General features: G+C 35.5%; 1 protein-coding gene across 12 annotated transcripts in view; it reads left to right on the top strand.

Annotated features, from left to right (window-relative positions):
• ST7L (suppression of tumorigenicity 7 like) overlaps positions 1–18,045 on the top strand; it is an 88,312-nt gene that overhangs the window by 26,960 nt on the left and 43,307 nt on the right. For 11 of the 12 annotated variants that reach the window (XM_072769024.1, XM_072769026.1, XM_072769037.1 and 8 more), the window contains 5 exons: positions 3,838–3,992; positions 5,688–5,785; positions 6,051–6,165; positions 8,749–8,821; positions 9,930–10,032. In XM_072769024.1, the coding sequence (XP_072625125.1) occupies positions 3,838–3,992; positions 5,688–5,785; positions 6,051–6,165; positions 8,749–8,821; positions 9,930–10,032 (544 nt within the window). The remainder of the gene's footprint in view (positions 1–3,837; positions 3,993–5,687; positions 5,786–6,050; positions 6,166–8,748; positions 8,822–9,929; positions 10,033–18,045) is intronic. The other variant, XM_072769028.1, reaches the window with a different exon arrangement.

Genomic DNA, 18,045 nt, shown 5'->3' with positions numbered 1-18,045 from the left:
GAGAGGGAGCGAGAGAATGGGCAAAGGGAGAGGGAGAGGAGCAGACTCCCCACTGAGTGGGGAACCTGAAGTGAGGATCAGTGTCACAACCCCAAGATCATGACTTGAGCTGACACCAAGAGTTGGATACCCAACTGCCTGAGCCATCCAGAAGCCCTTTAGTCAGTTGATTTTTGACAAGGGTGCCAAGAACATTCAATGGGAAAAGAGTTTGGTCTCTTCATCAAGTGGTGCTGGACAAATGGATAGCCACATACAAAAATCAACCTTTACACACATCATACACAATTAATTCAAAGTTAATCAAAGACCTACATATAAGAGCTAAAACTGTAAAACTCCTAAAAGAAAACACAGGGGCAGATTTTTTTTTAAAGATTTATTTATTTATTCATGAGAGACACAGAGAGAGAGAGAGATAGAGGCAGACACACAGGCAGAGAGAGAAGCAGGCTCCATGCAGAGAGACCGACGTGGGACTCGATCCCAGGTCTCCAGGATCATGCCCTGGGCCAAAGGTGGCGCTGAACCACTGAGCCACCTGGGCTGCCCAGGGCAGATTTTTATGACTAGACTTGAAATGCTCTCTTAGATAGGACACCAAAAGCACAAGCAACAACAAAGAAAAGATTAGATGAATTAGGTTTCATCAAAATTAAAAGCTTTTATGCCTTGAAGAATACTATCAAGAAGGTGAAAAGGCAATCCACAGAATGAGAGAAAATATTTGTGAGCCATATTTGATGAGTTTAATATCCAGAATATATCTAGAACTCAATTACAAAATGATAATGCAATTAAAAATGAATGGAGGATTTCTTTTTTTTTTCTTAAGATTTTATTTATTTATTTGACAGAGCACAAGCAGGGGAAGCTGTAGAGGGAGAGGGAGAAGCAGACTCCCCACTGAGCAGGGAGCCTGATGCAGGGCTCAATTCTAGGACCTTGGGATCATGACCTGAGTGGAAGGTAGAAGCCCAACTGAATGAACCACTCAGGCACCCCAAAAATGGATGAAGGATTTCAACAGACATTTCTTCAAAGGATTCAAATCAGACATTCATATAAATAACCAATAAGTACTTGAAAGGTGCTCAACATTATTCATAATTAGAGACATGAAAATGAAAACAGTGTGATGCCCCATCACAAGATGGTATAACAAAAACTTCCAGAAAATACCAAGTGTTTGCAAAAATGTGGAGAAGTTAGAACCCTTATAGATTGCAAGTGGGAATGTAAAATTTAGGTATTGCCACTGTGGAAAACAGTGTGGCAGTTCCTCAAAAAGATAAAATTAGAACTATCATATGATGCAGGAGTTCCACACCTGGTCATATAATGGAGTGCGGAAAGGAAAAGTTCAAACAAAAACTTTGAAGCAGATGTTCACAGTGGTATTATAATAGCCCCAAACTGGAACCAACCCAAATGTCCATCAATTCGTGATGAATGGGTATACAGAATTGGTATATCTACACAATGGAATATTCGTCATAAAAAGGAATGAAAAATACTGTTCCATGCTACATGAATGAACCTTATGTATATATTAAAAGTCCCCGAATGACATACTTTAAAATGGCTAATTTTATTATGTGAATTTTACCTTAATTTCACTTGATCTTAGCCAAAAGGCCGAGAAGCGATGAATTTTACCTTAAGTCAAACAGCAACCCAACATTCCTAAAAATGAGATTCATTCAGTATTCATAAAATTAATTTATTAACATCTCCATTAAAAATATTTTTGAACAAATACAAGAAAGCTCTCAGGGAAAAGAACCTCTTTTTATCATAGGCATATTGTAATTTAAAATATTTGTACTTTGATTCTACTGCATCAATTTATACCCATCTAGATCTTTTAAAAGGGTTTTTATTTTGTTATTTAAAAACATTTGAGGGATCCCTGGGTGGCGCAGTGGTTTGGCGCCTGCCTTTGGCCCAGGGCGCGATCCTGGAGACCCGGGATCGAATCCCATGTCGGGCTCCTGGTGCATGGAGCCTGCTTCTCCCTCTGCCTGTGTCTCTGCGCCTCTCTCTCTCTCTCTCTCTCTCTCTCTCTCTCTGTGTGACTATCATAAATAAATAAAAACTTAAAAAAAAGTTTAAAAAAAAAATAAAAATATTTGAAAAAAAACATTTGAGTTGGGTTTAGAATGGCAGTTTAGGATGCTACTGTTTAAAGCAGCAATAATCTAATGTTTCAGCAAAATCCAATATATGTACTGGAGAAATCTCTGTTGATTAGTGAAATTATCATATAGTTCAATTTAATATATTATTTGAAGGATGCTGGAATGGTCCGATTTGCATTTTCTATATTCAAAAGGTGCTCCTTGTCCCCAGTTGTTTGATAGCTACCTTATCTTCATTTAAAAATGCTTTTTCATTTATTTATTTATTTATTTATTTATTTATTTATTTATTTATTTATTTTAGAGCGAGAATGTGGGTGGGGAGGAGGGGTAGAGGGGGGACAGAATCCCAAGCAGTCTCCCTGCTGAGTGTGGAACCCAACAGAAGGTTCCATCTCACAACCCTGAGATTATGAGCTAAAAGCAAGTGTCAGACGCATAACTGGCTAAGCCACATAGGTGCCCCCCTTGCCATCATTTTTGTTTTATGCTGGTCTCATACTGTTGCCTACAATTTCTCTTCTTTTGCTTAAACACTGTTCAATAGAAATATAACATGACCATATTTGTAACTTTAAGTTTTCTAGTAACCAGATTTAAAAAGTAAAAAAAGAAATAAGTGAAATTAATTTAGTATATTTTAGCTATATTCAAAATATTAAAATATTACTTTAACATATAATTGATATGTTTTTTAAACTATTAAATTATTTTACATTCTTTTAAGTCTTCCAAATCCAATGTACACTTTACACTGACATCACATCTCAATTCAGACTAGGCACGTTTCAAGTGTTCAATGACTATATGTAGCCAAGGACTTCAGTACTGGACAATGCCGGCTTAGATAATCAGAACTAGGTTATTTTCTCCAGAAGAACTAGAGTATGTACTTGCTATATCTGGGAATGGAAAGGAAACTTTTGTTTCTCTTTTTTGCCCCCAAACAGGTTAATTTATCTTATTGGCCAGCTTTTGATTTAACTGATACAAAGAGAAATCTTTGTGTTTTAGTGGGGTGAAGAAAGGAAACTTGGAGTGAGCATGTGCGTGATGAGTAAGAGCAGCAATATAGGAGGAAGACTTAGAATTCAGACCAAGGAGGTTTTGCTGCAACACAATTGTGGCTAAGTCCAAGAAAGGGCAGGGTGGCACGCATAATGAAGGCTCAGAGTTGGGAAATAGGGCTAGTCCTGGAAAGATACAATTCTAGGTCAAATGTTAAAGATTCCTTGTTGACCATGGATCTTTATTCTCAACCTTCACCCTCTCCTGTACTTGCCCCTGTTAGATGAATATTATGAAGTATATGGTGGCTAAGAGCAGGCATAGCCACTGGAGTGTATAGTCCCTTGAACTACTTTTTAGATAGTTCTTTGTGTATCTTATTTTCATCCCCCATTCACAAAAGAAAAATATGGGACAAATGATTAAGGAGTGGATATAGAAGTAGAGCAAATAGAAAATAAAGTGAAGAAAAGGAAGGTAGAAAAGGAGAAAAATTGTGGAAACACACCAAAAATATACCAATATGCCCCTAATAAATTAGAATATTAAGTGAAGGTTTTTTTTCTTCTTTAAAAGATGGAAAGTATAGGTAAAGTTAGGGAAATGTGATGCAGAACAAAGGACGTATCCAAGAGAAAATACTTCTTTACCATTTTGCTTAAAATTGCCTTGCTTGCTTTCTTCATAGCTGTGCCACTGCATATGTTCTACTGGCTGAGGAAGAAGCAACGACTATTGTAGATGCTGAAAGGTTATTTAAACAGGCACTCAAGGCAGGAGAAACAATTTACAGGCGGTCACAGCAGTGCCAACACCAAAGTCCTCAGCATGAAGCTCAACTGAGTAAGCAAATTTGAACTGATTATTACTTGACTTTTGTTTAGCTCCTGAAATTGGCTCTTTCATGTTGAAGACATAAAACAACAATAATCTTTTTTAAAAAACTCTTAAGACTTAGAAGTTAGCTTCCTTTCATAAGAGATAACTACTTTATTCATAATGTCTACAAGCTAGCAAGACAAATGGGCATTAGCTAGAGAATGCTTATGGAAGGGAACAGATGTGCTCTGGTTATTGAGAGATGTGCTACTCTGAGACTTAATGGTAATTTATTTCATATGAGAATTGGGCTGATCATCAAAGAAACACAACTCAAAAATATCCAAGATTCAGGAGAGCCTTCTTGTAATGATAAGCAGCTATCCCCTTTATCCTCACCCTTACCCCAAGCAATAGTAGAAGTACATCACTTGGTGTGCTCTTCAGACTGTATATTATCTCTACATAGTGCCAGGGAGTGACCCCTTTAGTGTAATAACATCTAGCCCTACACTTGACATTGATTCTTTCTTTCCTTGACTTTTCTCTATATGTTTGAGATCATATGGGCCAAAGCAACTGAGATTCTTTGTACTCTTAGGGATACTCTCTCAGTTAGAATTGAGATACTTCCACCAAAGATGTTAGAATCTGTAGTGCTGCTGCTTCCTGCAATTTTTTGTGGCCAGGGGGTTTTAGTTTAATGATTTTGGCAGATATTGGGCAATAAATTGAAATATGTTTACATAAAGCATTATCTGCTAGCAGTTGAGTTTTGAATCTTTTGTTTGTGGAAACTAAAATTTGGATAATGTTTTCTCTCCAAGCTAAATATTGATGTATACAGTATGTTTCATTTATGTATGTTGTTATAGAACACAACCACACAACTGTGGGAATATATAATTTTGCAGTCTGGAGCTGATGAAGCTACATCTGTGAAAAAGCCATACCATTTGTCTTTGTATAATCTCAAATATGATTCTGAGATAGTTACAGAAATATTTATTAGCTCTTTCTAGAAATAGTTTTATAGTTTGTTAATTAGTAGCTATTGAGCAAAAGTTCACACTAGCCATGGAAATTTTGTTTCGGACATCTTTTGTTTGTCAGTCAAAACAATAGAGAATATTAAAATAATAGATTGTTTATGTAGAAACTCAATAGAATTATTTTTTCCCATTAATCTATTTTATGTTAATATTAAAATACACTTGTCCAGGTATACTAATTAAATTTTTTTTTAAGATTTTATTTATTCGTGAGAAACACAGAGAGACAGAGACAGAGACACAGGCAGAGGGAGAAGCAGGCTCCATGCAGGGAGCCCGACGTGGGACTCGATCCTGGGTCTCCAGGATCAGGCCCTTGGCTGAAGGTGGCATTAAACCACTGAGCCACCCGGGCTGCCCACACTAATTAATTTATATGTAATGTACTCAGATTACTTACTGTTAGAGAAGTAATTCTATAGATAGATTTTAAGCTTTTACTATAAAAAAACTTCAAGCATATACAAAAATGTAACAGTATAATGAACCTCCATTCAATGTTTGTCACCCAGATTCAATAATCAGTAATAGTCTTCCATTCTGACACAATTTAATTTTCATTGAAACTTCTGGGTAAGCAAATAATTACTTATAAATAATGGATAATATGTTAATGAAATAGACATAATAGTAAGACATGATAATCATGTCATTTTTTTTTAAATAGGAAGAGATACCAATGTACTGGTATATATTAAAAGAAGATTAGCAATGTGTGCAAGAAAATTAGGAAGAATAAGAGAAGCAGTAAAAATAATGAGAGATGTAAGTAAATTTGATGATTGGATGTTTATATTTTTTCTTTCAGAAACTGAAAATGTGGTTTAAGTTCCAATTACTTTAATGCAGAGTCATTGTTTTTTAATTGGTAGGTTTTATAACAGGGTATTTACTAACTAATACATATTTCTAAGGGTTGAGTCTTCACAGTTTTGTTAAGAAACTAAAGAATTTCTGCTTTAATGAATCAGATTCAGCTCTATTGATTTCCTTTGCTATAATTTTAATCTTTTTTCCTTTTAATGTACAGTTGATGAAAGAATTTCCTCCTCTTACCATGTTGAACATCCATGAGAATCTCCTAGAATCACTTTTAGAATTACAGGCCTATGCAGATGTTCAGGCAGTCCTAGCAAAATATGATGGTGAGTGATAATTGACTTAGTTGATAGCCTGGTTAAATTTTTTTTTCAATTATTTAATCATGAATGTGATCCTATTCTGATATTTCTTTAATTTTCTCTTGTCATTCTTACTAGTCAGTATTTAGAATCCATGGATACAAGTTATTATTATCTTTTTTATCAAGACTTTTGGAAGCAAAAGCCTGTAAGGAGGAACTTTTCTTCTGTAAAAATTTATTAATTTGTTTATTGAGCACTAATGTAAGTGGCTTGGAATACAGTGCTGAACAAGGAGACATGGACTTAGGCCTAGTAGGATTTACAGTTTAATAAAGGAACATAGGGCAGCCCTGGTGGCTCAGCGGTTTAGCGCCGCCTTCACCCAGGGTGTGATCCTGGAGACCCGGGATCGAATTCCATGTTAGGCTCCCTGCATGGAACCTGCTTCTCCCTCTGCCTGTGTCAGTTCCTCCTCTGTTCCTGTGTCTGTCTCTCCCTCTCTGTGTCTTTCATGAATAAATAAAATCTTAAAAAAAAAAAAAAAAAATTCGACAACCCTGACTTAAAAAAAAAAATAAAGGAACATATAGATAAATGAATAGTATATATTGAAGTATAGTGTATTAAATGAGATAATTAGAAAAGTATCAGGTGCTGTAGACATAGGATGGTACCTCATTTGTTTTGGAGTGTCAGAGACTATTAACAGAAGTTGCTTTATGGTGCATATAAGAAATTCAGAGTAACATTTTTGCAATATTTTTTGGTTATAAAATGTAATTTACTATTTCATATAATCCATACAAGAATCTTATGAGGTGGTGGGACAAATTTTTGTTAGTAGGCAAGGAAACTGGAGTTGAAGAAGGTTAAGTAGTTGGGTAAGGTCTCCAGCTAGTAACTGTGGCAAGCCAACACTAAAAGCCACTAATATTCAGGCAGCCCGGGTGGCTTAGCGGTTTAGCGCCGCCTTCAGCCCAGGGTGTGATCTGGGAGACCCGGGATCGAGTCCCACATCGGTCGGGCTCCCTGCATGGAGCCTGCTTCTCCCTCTGCCTGTGTCTCTGTCTCTCTCTCTCTCTCTGTGTCTCTCTCATGAATAAATAAATAAAAAGTTTTTTAAAAAATAAGATAAAATCCCGGTATTTCATTTCTTTGTTTACTAGCCTTCCAATAGTAAGAAGTCGATACATGTTGGCTATTTTTATTATTATGCCAGTTCAGTGCCAGTTCACCACAAATGGAATTGGGAGAATTTTTAAGCAGCATGACCATTCTCATTCTGAGCAATGTATCAGTTTTTAACCTTGAGATGAAAACATCCTAACTAGCATAATGTTTCTGGTCATATCTTTTACTATAACATAGCATGTACAGGCCACATAGTCACCCTTGTTCTGTTGTAAGTTCCTACCCATTAGCTTGGGAATCCCCATGACTTGGAAAGTTTGAAATGTGTCACACTTGGAAAGAGAAGTTTATTTCTTTTAAACATCTGGAATTCTTCACAAGTACTTCACAATAGTGTAGGCTCATGGAGAAATTTATGAGAAATTCTTTCCATATGTAACTTATCGGGTACATGGCTTGCTTATGATACAGTGAACAAGCTTAGGAACCAAATACAATAATTAGATAGGACTTGATTTATTCAAAACAAAATAAAACTAACAACTTAGATATGCTTCTGTCTTTTCATTTTTTTTTAAAGATTTTGTTTTATTTATTCATGAGAGAGAGGCAGAGGCATAGGCAGAGGGAGAAGCAGGCTCCCTGTGGGGATCCTGTTGTGGGACTCGATCACAAGACCCTGGGATCATGACTTGAGCCAAAGATAAATGCTCAACCACTGAGCCACCCAAGTGTCCCTGTGTTTTCAGTTTTTATGATTCCCCAATTTTTACCATTCTAGAATCTTGTAGAAATTAAAAGCAAATTTATTTCTTTAGTTCTCAATTTGCTGGTGTAACTCGGGAATCTAAAACTTTGGGAAAATCCACTAATACTACTCTCCTGATAGCATTATTTTGGGCATTCTTTGAGAAAGGATTGGTATAATTAATTATAATTCCTGACTATTTTTTATATTTTATTAAAAAAATCCTTTAAGATAATGTATAAAATACAAAAACATATTAGAAGAAGAAAAAAATTAAAATCACCTGTTGTATTACCTGGATTTAACTCCTGCTAAATATTTTTCTTTTTTTTTTGAATCTTAGTTTTTCTCTCTGAATAGGTAGAGTTTTCAGTAGTTCTAGCTATACTGTCTTTTTCCCTGAATACCATTATTGTAAACAGATGATTATAAAAATTTGCTGAGGGCTTTCACAGACATAATTTAATTTAATCTCAGCTAGAAAAGTATTATTTCTGTATTTTGAGAAGAGAAAACTAATGTTAAAGATTAAAGAAGTTGCTACTAGTTGGGATGCCTAGCTAGTAAACATGAGAATCAGGGTTAAAACTCAGGTCTTTCCAGCTACATGTCTGTTTCTACTACTATATTCTATCTGTTGAATTTGTACCATGAATTATTCTTATTAAAAATTATCTTAAGATATTTTTTGTGATTCTTACCTAAGTTGAAAATTAAAATTACAGATATAAGCCTTCCAAAGTCTGCAGCAATCTGTTATACAGCAGCACTATTGAAGACAAGGACTGTCTCAGATAAGTAAGTATTGAAAACTACAGTAATTTAGAAAGACTCCTAAACTCAATACAGGTTTCCCCTGCTATCCGAAAGTTCATTTTACCCCACTTTGCGTTTACAAGAGATCTACATTAATACCTGTGTTCACTAACTGAAAGAAATCTGAACAGGATGCTCACTTTTATGAAATGGTAATTATTTTTTCCCTTTACGCTGTTCTAGCTTAGGAAAGATTTTATAGGATGCTCTACTTGCAGATAGCAGGGGAAAACTGTATTATGTTTTTCAACACTGACTTTAAACAATGCTTTTTCCTCCCTGTTTCCTTTTAAATAACCCTTGCTCTTATGGAGCTTTGAAGCTTCTTACTAGTGTAGTGGAAAGAGCATGGTTTTTAGAACTAAATAAACGTGTATTCCAATTCAAAGTCTACTGCATACCAGCTGTGGAACTTGGGCATGTTAATCAGTTTGAGTCTTTTCTTCTCTGTAAAATGAGAATAATAATACTGAAGCGTAGTTGTTTCAGGATTGTGTGTGTTAAAGTCTTAGAGCAATGGTAGAAAGTACATGGAGTACATAGTAGCTATGATGATAATGATAAGGTATATGTAGGGAAATAGTTTCCTCCTCTCTGTTCTGGGATTATAACTCCAAGTTATTCTGTTTGCCTTGTTTTTTTGGCTGTCCTTAATGAATTTCTATTTATTCCACAGATAAGATTTTTAGAAACCAAATGGCAAGCCAATTCTTTTACCTTATATTACTGTGCCTCAATAGGAATTTGAATGGAATATTCACACTCTGTTTCCTTTCAGTGAAAATTTGATAAGAATGTATTTCTGCTTCATGAGATTCTCTGGATGTCCCTATGTAGTGTTTCTTATTGTATCACCTTTCCCAGAGAGTGCCAGTGGACTTCTGAAGGTTTTCATTACCTAAATTTGAGGATTTCCATTTCTTATATTGCTTTTCTTTATATGTTGAACCTAAGGCTTTACCTTTATGTTTACTAGTTATTTGGCTTTGTCTTTGGCTGTCACCAGAAATCCTTGATTCAGGAAGTTAGATTATGATCAAAATCCATGGATTTTTAAAATTCATTTCTTGATTTTGTGGTTTTCTTACAGATTCTCCCCCGAAACAGCCTCCAGAAGAGGATTAAGCACAGCAGAAATTAATGCTGTGGAAGCAATTCATAGAGCTGTGGAGTTTAATCCTCATGTTCCAAAAGTGAGAAACTTTATGATAAAAATACATTTATTTGAGTTTATCAAATTCCTGAAAGTATGTAGACCAAAGTTTGGGTCTCCATAATTCGAGTCAGAATTGTTTTAGTCTGTTATATATATATTTTAAATATGTATTTATTTATTTATTTAAGAAAGAGAGAAAGCACACAAGGGCATGCATGTTGGGGATGTGGCAGAGGGAGAGAGAGCCCCAAACAGACTCCATGCTGAGCTCAGAGCCTGAGGCAGGGCTTGATCTCACAACCATGAGATCATGATCTGGGCTGAAACCAGAGTTGGGTGCTCAACTGACTACACCACTCAGGCGCCCCAAGTCTGTTATATTTTGATACTTATTGACCATGAAGGGATCTTAAAGACATTCAGAAGCTTAGGAACAAGCTTCTGAATAGGAGCAGTAGTTCACTGTAGGCTCTGTAATTGCTGTCAAAATAAAATGACAGAGAAGTTACAGAGAAGAAATAAAATGACGTAGTCGTAATAAAAGATCAGTTATTCTTCAGAGCATTAAATCAAATTTCCTGTTACTGTAAAAGTCTTTTACATCTAGACGGATGCATGGATTTTGAACTAGGACTAGATAGACAAAGGCTGAAGACAAATAGATTAAAATAATCAGTGTTAGGAGACAGATGTGGAAGTTCCCAGAAAAACTGCCTAGTTAATGTTTATTTAGTCCCAGATGAAACTCTACCCTCTCATTTGTCTTTATATTGTACACCTTGCAGACATGCAGATTATTGTGTCTTATCACCCAAGATTAAATTTTGGATTTTGAAAGTAATGCTCCATGTTAAGAAGTATAGAGTATTCAAGAATAGGTACCTTTAAAAAAAAAAAAAAAAAAAAAAAAAAAAAAAAGAATAGGTACCTTTATTACTAAATGTAATTATCACTATTGATTCCAGTATAATGTGTGTTAATGGAATTTGGAAGCAAATAAACATTAAATAGATTAATCTCTAAAAGATAATCTCCAAAAAGTGGAAGTTGTAAGTCTATTAAAGTATAGATAGAGTCAAGAAAATTACTGAAATCTAAGAATGACAGTCAACAAATATTCATACCATTCTCTTATTAAGTGTCACTGGCCCCAAAAATTTAAATACAAATTTTATAATGAATTATATATACAGTGAAGTGTAAAAAGCAGAAATGTGAGTCTTAGTAATTTATTATAAAGCATATGAATGGAAACTACCACTGAGCTCAAGAAGCCACATTGCCAGTCTTCAAAAGTCCACCTGCCTGCCCTTTCCCAGTTACATTTTCCCTCCTGCCTAGAGATAACCAGTGTTCTAACGTTAATTATGTTCATTTTCTTTTGTTCTTAATTTTTGGTCTATACTATTAATTGTTGGCTTTATAAAATAAGGAGCGGTTTCTCTCTTTTTAAATTCTCTGGAATAATTTGTGTAAAATTAGATTTATTTGGGACGCCTTGGTGGCTCAGTGGTTAAATACTTACCTTCAGCCAAGGGCGTGATCCTGGAGTCTCGGGATCCAGTCCTGAGACTGGATAAATAAAATCTTTATAAAAAAAATTAGACTTATTTCTGCCTTAAATGATAAGTAGAATTTGCTGATAAAGCTATCTGTATCTGGAGTTATTTATTTATTTATTTATTTATTTATGATTTATTTATGATTTTATTTATTCATGAAAGACACATAGAGAGAGGCAGAGACACAGGCAAAGAGAGAAGCAGGCTCCATGAGGGGAGCCAGATGTGAGACTCGATCCCAGGACTCCCTGGGTGGAAGGGAGACGCACAACCGTTGAGCCACCCAGGCATCCCTCTTTCTTTTCTTTTTTTAAAGATTTTATTTTTTGGGATCCCTGGGTGGCGCAGCGGTTTGGCGCCTGCCTTTGGCCCAGGGCGCGATCCTGGAGACCCGGGATCGAGTCCCACGTCGGGCTCCCGGTGCATGGAGCTGCTTCTCCCTCTGCCTGTGTCTCTGCCTCTCTCTCTCTGATGTGACTATCATAAATAAATAAAAATTTAAAAAAAAAAAAAAAAAGATTTTATTTTTTTAAAGTAATCTCTTTACCCAATGTGGGCTCGAACTTACAACCCTAAGATCAAGAGTCACATGCTCTACCTACCAACTGAGCCAGCCAGACGTCCCTGATTCTGGAGTTTTCTTTGTGAGAATTTTCATTACAAATTTCATCTCACTGATGAGTTTAATAGGTTAATTACAAGTTTAGTTTCCAAAAAGAAAAACAAGTTTAGTTTCCTTAACTATCCTATAACTATTCAAATTTTTTCTTCTTGTGTTGGTTTTGTTGTATTTTCTAGGAATTTATTTCATCAAAATTTTGAAATTTATTGGCATAAAGATTTCATAAAATCCTTTTTGTTACCCTATTAATGTTTGCAGGATCAGTTGTAATATCCACTGTTTAGTTCCTAATACTAGTTATCTTTTTTTTTTTTTATTAACTAGTTTCTGCAGGGACCTATCAATTTTATTAGTTTGTAAAGAACCAAGCTCTGGCTTTTTCAATTCGGTCTATTTGTTTCCTGGTTCATTCTTTCCTGCTCTTTATGGCCTTTCTTCAACTTTCTTTGGCTCTATTTTATTATTTTTTATTTCCTGTATCTTTTTATATACATACTTAGATTAATACATTATTTTTAGCCTTTCTTCTTTCTAATATATTTATTCAAGTCCATAAACCTCTAAGTATAATTTTAACTGCATTGTATAGCAATGTTTTTTGTTTAACTTAATTCAACATATTTTCTAATTTCCATCTTGATTTCCATTTTGATTTAGAGATATATTTATCCCATTCAGCTCTTTCTTAATTTCCAAACATGTGAAGATTATCTTTTTATCAGTGATTTCTGGCATAATTGAATTGTGGCTAGAGAACATATACTCTGATTTCACTCCTTTGAAACATTTTTCAGTTCTTGAATTTCTGTTTATTTTTCACATATCCTGTTTTATTTATAGTTTGTAATTACCTGCCAAAATTTAAAATATACTCTTTTATCTCTTTGAAAATAGGTTAAAGTAGTTAACTTAAAGTCTGATAATTCGCGTATCTGGAATTTCTATGTCTATTTCTCTAATGTGTTTTTTCCTGCTACATTATTTCTACTTGTCTTGTTTTCTCTTATGCCTGATTTTCTTTGACTATGTACCACTATTTTATTGGAAAAAATTGTAGAAAGAACTTGAAACTTCATATAATAGTATCTTCAGAGAGGATTTTCTTTGCTCTTAAATGCCTAGAAGAAGCAACCAGCATGACAGAATCCCCTTAATCCAGTTTCAGGGATTGATATTTTCTGATCTACCCAGATGACTAGAAACTGGGCTGCAGTCCATGAAAGTTTGGGTTTATTTCTGGTTCACCCTTATTCCTAGGATTCAGCCTTTCTGGGTTCCAATCCAGAGGATTTTACCAGGGCTCTCGCTCTTGACACACCATGAACTCCTGACTTTTGTTTGTTTAGCTTTATAAAACTAGTAAAAAGGTTGAACAGCCTCTTAGCCATCTTGTCCAGAATTGGCAAATGTCTCTACGGTAAAAGCAGCCTCAAGTATGGCTTACTTCTCTTATTTCTGCCTTTTATGGACTGTTAATTCCCTACCCTTTGTTAATTTAATATATATTTGATTAGTGTTTAAAAAATATTTCGTTGTCTGAGAGAGTTGATCAGAATTACTCAGTCTTCCATTACTGGAAGCAGAGGTCTGAAAATTCTATATGAAATACTTTGCTCTCTTATGCTACCAAGTGGTTGAGAAAATGAATTCTGCAACTAAACTGCCTAGGTTTAAATTCTGGCTCCACTACTTCTTAGCCGTATGACCTTGGACAAGTTACTCAACTTCTTTGGACTTGAGTGACCTTATGTGTAAAATAGGGCTAATATTCCTTATCCCTTAGAATTATTAAGATTAAAGTACTTTATCATTAAAGTGCTTAGAAGAATGCCTGATACCCAGTAAACATTTCAGAAGTGATTTTTATCATTATCTAAGATGGGCTGGAAATCTGTTCCCGTGTGAGAAGATAAGCAGCAGTAATTAATCAAACTATTCAAATTAAATACGTCATTGAGATGTCTAAAATTTTTATTTAATTCCCACTCAACAAAATGACTATCTGCGCCTTGTAGTTGTGGACTTGTTTTCTGCTTCAAAAATGCTCTTATGCAAAATGTATTCCCAGCAGTAACAATTCTGATTATGTGCATTGTGCATTGGTCTTCAAAACTACTGCTGGAGGTACTTGGGTAGAGGGAGGGTAGTAGAAATCCCAGACATTGCCCGAATTAAATTGTTGGATAGATAATATATATTAATCTCCAGATTGAATCTGCTCTAGATATTCTACACTGTTTTTAGGGATACTTTTTTTTACTTTATAAACACAACATGAGAAGTTAAGAAGACCTAAATAAATGGAGATAGGTATCATGTATATGGATTAGAAGACTCCATTAAAAAGATATTAAGACCACAGTTCTTCCCAAACTGATCTGTAGATTCAATCTAATTCTTTAAAAAAAAAAAAAAAGATTTATTTATTTATTTATTCATGAGAGAGAGAGAGAGGCAGGCAGAGAGGCAGAGACACAGGCGGAGGGAGAAGCAGGCTCCATGCAGGGAGCCCGATGTGGGACTCTATCCCGGGTCTCCAGGATCACACCCGCTGAAGGTGGCACTAAACTGCTGAGCCACCCGGGCTGCCCCAATCTAATTCCTATTAAAATCCTATCAAGCTTATTTGTAGAAATTCACAAGCTCATCCTAAAATTGATAAGAAAATGCAAAGAACATAGAATAAACAAAACAATTTTGAGAAAGAAGAACAAATTTAGAAGTTATGCAACTTTACTCAATTTCAAGACTTTTTTTTTTTTTTAAAGAGATTTATTTATTCATTCATTCAGAGAGAGCGAAGAGAGAGGCAGAGACACAAGCGGAGGGAGAAGCAGGCTCCATGCAGGAAGCCCGATGTGGGACTCGATCCCCGGTCTCCAGGATCACACCCCAGACTGCAGGCGGTGCTAACCTGCCGCCCCACCGGGGCTGCCCTCAAGACCTTTTTAAAGCTATAGTAAACGCCCAGTGCTCATCCTGTCAAGTGCCCCTCCCAGCGCCTGTCACCCAGTCACCTGATCCCCCTGCCCACCCCTTGCTTGTTACCCAGAATTAGGAGTCTCATGTTCTGTTACCCTCTCTAATTTTTCCCACTCATTTTCCCTCCTTTCCCTTATAATCCCTTTCACTATTTCTTATATTCCTTGTATGAGTAAAACCATATAATGATTGTCCTTCTCTGAATGACTTACTTCACTCAGCATAATACCCTCCAGTTCCATCCACGTCGAAGCAAATGGAGGGTAGTGTCTGCCTTTGGTTCAGGTCATGATCCCAGGGTTCTGGGATCGAGTCCCACATCAGGCTCCCCGCAGGGAGCCTGCTTCTCCCTCTGCCTATGTCTCTGCCTCTGTGTCTGTCTCTCATGAATAAATAAATAAAATCTTTGAAAAGAAATGGAAATCCAAAGACTAGAGAAAAATATTTATGAGTCATAGACTGTTAGAGTTCGCTATCCAGAACTTATAAAGAACTCTTGCAACTCAACAATAAGAGGACAAACCACTTAATTAAAAATTAATTAGTAAAAAATTGAATAGTCACTTCACCAAAGAAGTTATGTGAATAGCTAATAAGCACATGAGAGATAGCATCATTAGTCATTGGGGAAATACAAATTAAAAGCATAATATAATACTGCTTTATACTCACTCAAATGGCTATATTCACACAGACTGACAAAATCAAATGTTTGCAAGAATGTGGAGAAACCGCATCACTGCTAGGCATATAAAATGGTATAGCTACTTTGGAAACAATTTTGCAGTTAAACATATGCTTGCCATATGACCCATCAATTATATTCCTATATATTCTACCCAAGAGCAATGAAAATGTATATCCATACAGAGACTTATAAACAAGTGTTTATAGTAGTAGTATTCATAATAGCAGAAAACTTGGAACAGTCCACAAACAGGTGAGTGAACAAATAAATATGGTATCTCCATACAATGGAACACTGCCTAATACTAAAAAGGAACAAACTATAAGTACTTGTAGCAACATAGATGGACCTCAAATACTTTATGTTAAGTGGAAGAAACCAGACACAAAAAACAACATATGATTTCATTAATAGGAAATTTCTTGTGCAGGGAAAACTATAGGCACAAAAAGCAGATCGGTGGTTCCCTGGAGCTTGGGGTGGGAGTATGGATTGACTGCAGACTGGCATGAGGGAACTTTTTTGCTAATGGTTGCACAACTATATAAATTTAGTAAAAATAATTGAACTGTATACTTACAATATGATGAATTTTGTGATGAAAATAAATATCTCAGTGAAATAATGTAGAAGTATATATATAAAACTAGTATATAACATGTATGTATTTAACATTTTTATTTGTAAGTAGAAATTTAAGTATTTCCCCCCTACTCAACGTCAGAGCCAATTGATAGTTAACTATCAAAATATCTAGGTAAGTAGAATGGTGCTATAAGCTTTACAGTATTGTTTGTGGATACACAATTTAGGCTGGGTATTTTCAAACAGGATCATTATTAAGGTTTTTGGGAGAAATTTTAAGCTCCAACAACTTGGATAATATCCCACCTAAATAACATTGGTGTTATATGAACTGGGAGAGCTTTGCTATTTAAGGCTGTTTTTGCTGGGGTCTTACAAGTGATGAAGTATGTACTAACTCAAATTCCTACTCCTCCTCCCCCCTTTATGCTCTCTATCCCTGCCTTTCAGCTGGAACCAAGCAAACATAAAGGGCTTTAGCAGTTTTCTTCCTCAAACTTCAACTGTGGGTTGTAATAACTTATTTATTAATCTGATGAACAGTGACTTTTACATACTCACACACATTTATACATACATAAATTTAATCTTTGTTTTTATAAATTTATTATGCAAATTTATCAAATGTTGTATGACTCTTACCGGTAAAATGACAAAGGACAAAGCTGTTTTAGCAGGAAATATTTTTTGGCAACTTTCCACATAACTACAATAGAAATGGCTACAGGTCTAGAGCTGTGCAATTTTCTAAGCTGGAAACTATTAGAAGTGCAATAGAGAAAGATCACGTGGGATCCCTGGGTGGCGCAGCGGTTTGGCGCCTGCCTTTGGCCCAGGGCGCGATCCTGGAGACCCGGGATCGAATCCCACATCAGGCTCCCGGTGCATGGAGCCTGCTTCTCCCTCTGCCTATGTCTCTGCCTCTCTCTCTCTCTCTCTCTGGGACTATCATAAATAAATAAAAATTTAAAAAAAAATTTGGAAAAAAAAAAGAGAAAGATCATGTAAATCTCTTCAGGCTATGAATTTGCTTTAGATATTTCATTAATATTGATTGTACAGATTTTTTTAATCTACTGAATGAATTTCAACATAAACTATGAAAGTAATAGCAAAAAATTAGGAACAGCATGTTTTCATGGATTTTGACTTGTTCTTCATTATGTAGCTATGGCTTTGGTTCAAATTTTTTTTAGCCACCAAACAAGAAAAAGATTGTGCATCTTTCAGCTACTATAAAAATAGGTTGTCAGATTCTTTTTTAAGTAGAAAATGTTTCGTACCTTCTGACTATTCCACAGCACCCTCATGTTCTTTATTATCCAACCATCAAAGAGTTTTATAGAAGGTAGTCTTTTTTTAAAATTGAGATCATTCACATGCCATAAAATTCACCCTTTTAAAGTACACAATTCTGTGGGTTTTAGTATATTCACAAAGCTGTACAGTAATCATCACTACTAATACTAGAACATCTTCATTGCCCCAGAATGAAACCCTGTACCTATTAATAGTCACTCCCCATTCTTTTTTTCTCCCTAATCTCTGGCATCCACTAATCTACTTTCTCTCTCTTTGGATTTGGAATCATAGAATGTGTGGCCTTTTGTC

Source organism: Canis lupus, chromosome 12 (assembly GCF_048164855.1).
Source record: "Canis lupus baileyi chromosome 12, mCanLup2.hap1, whole genome shotgun sequence".
Taxonomy (NCBI): domain Eukaryota; kingdom Metazoa; phylum Chordata; class Mammalia; order Carnivora; family Canidae; genus Canis; species Canis lupus.
This window is presented reverse-complemented; position numbering and strand designations above follow the sequence as displayed.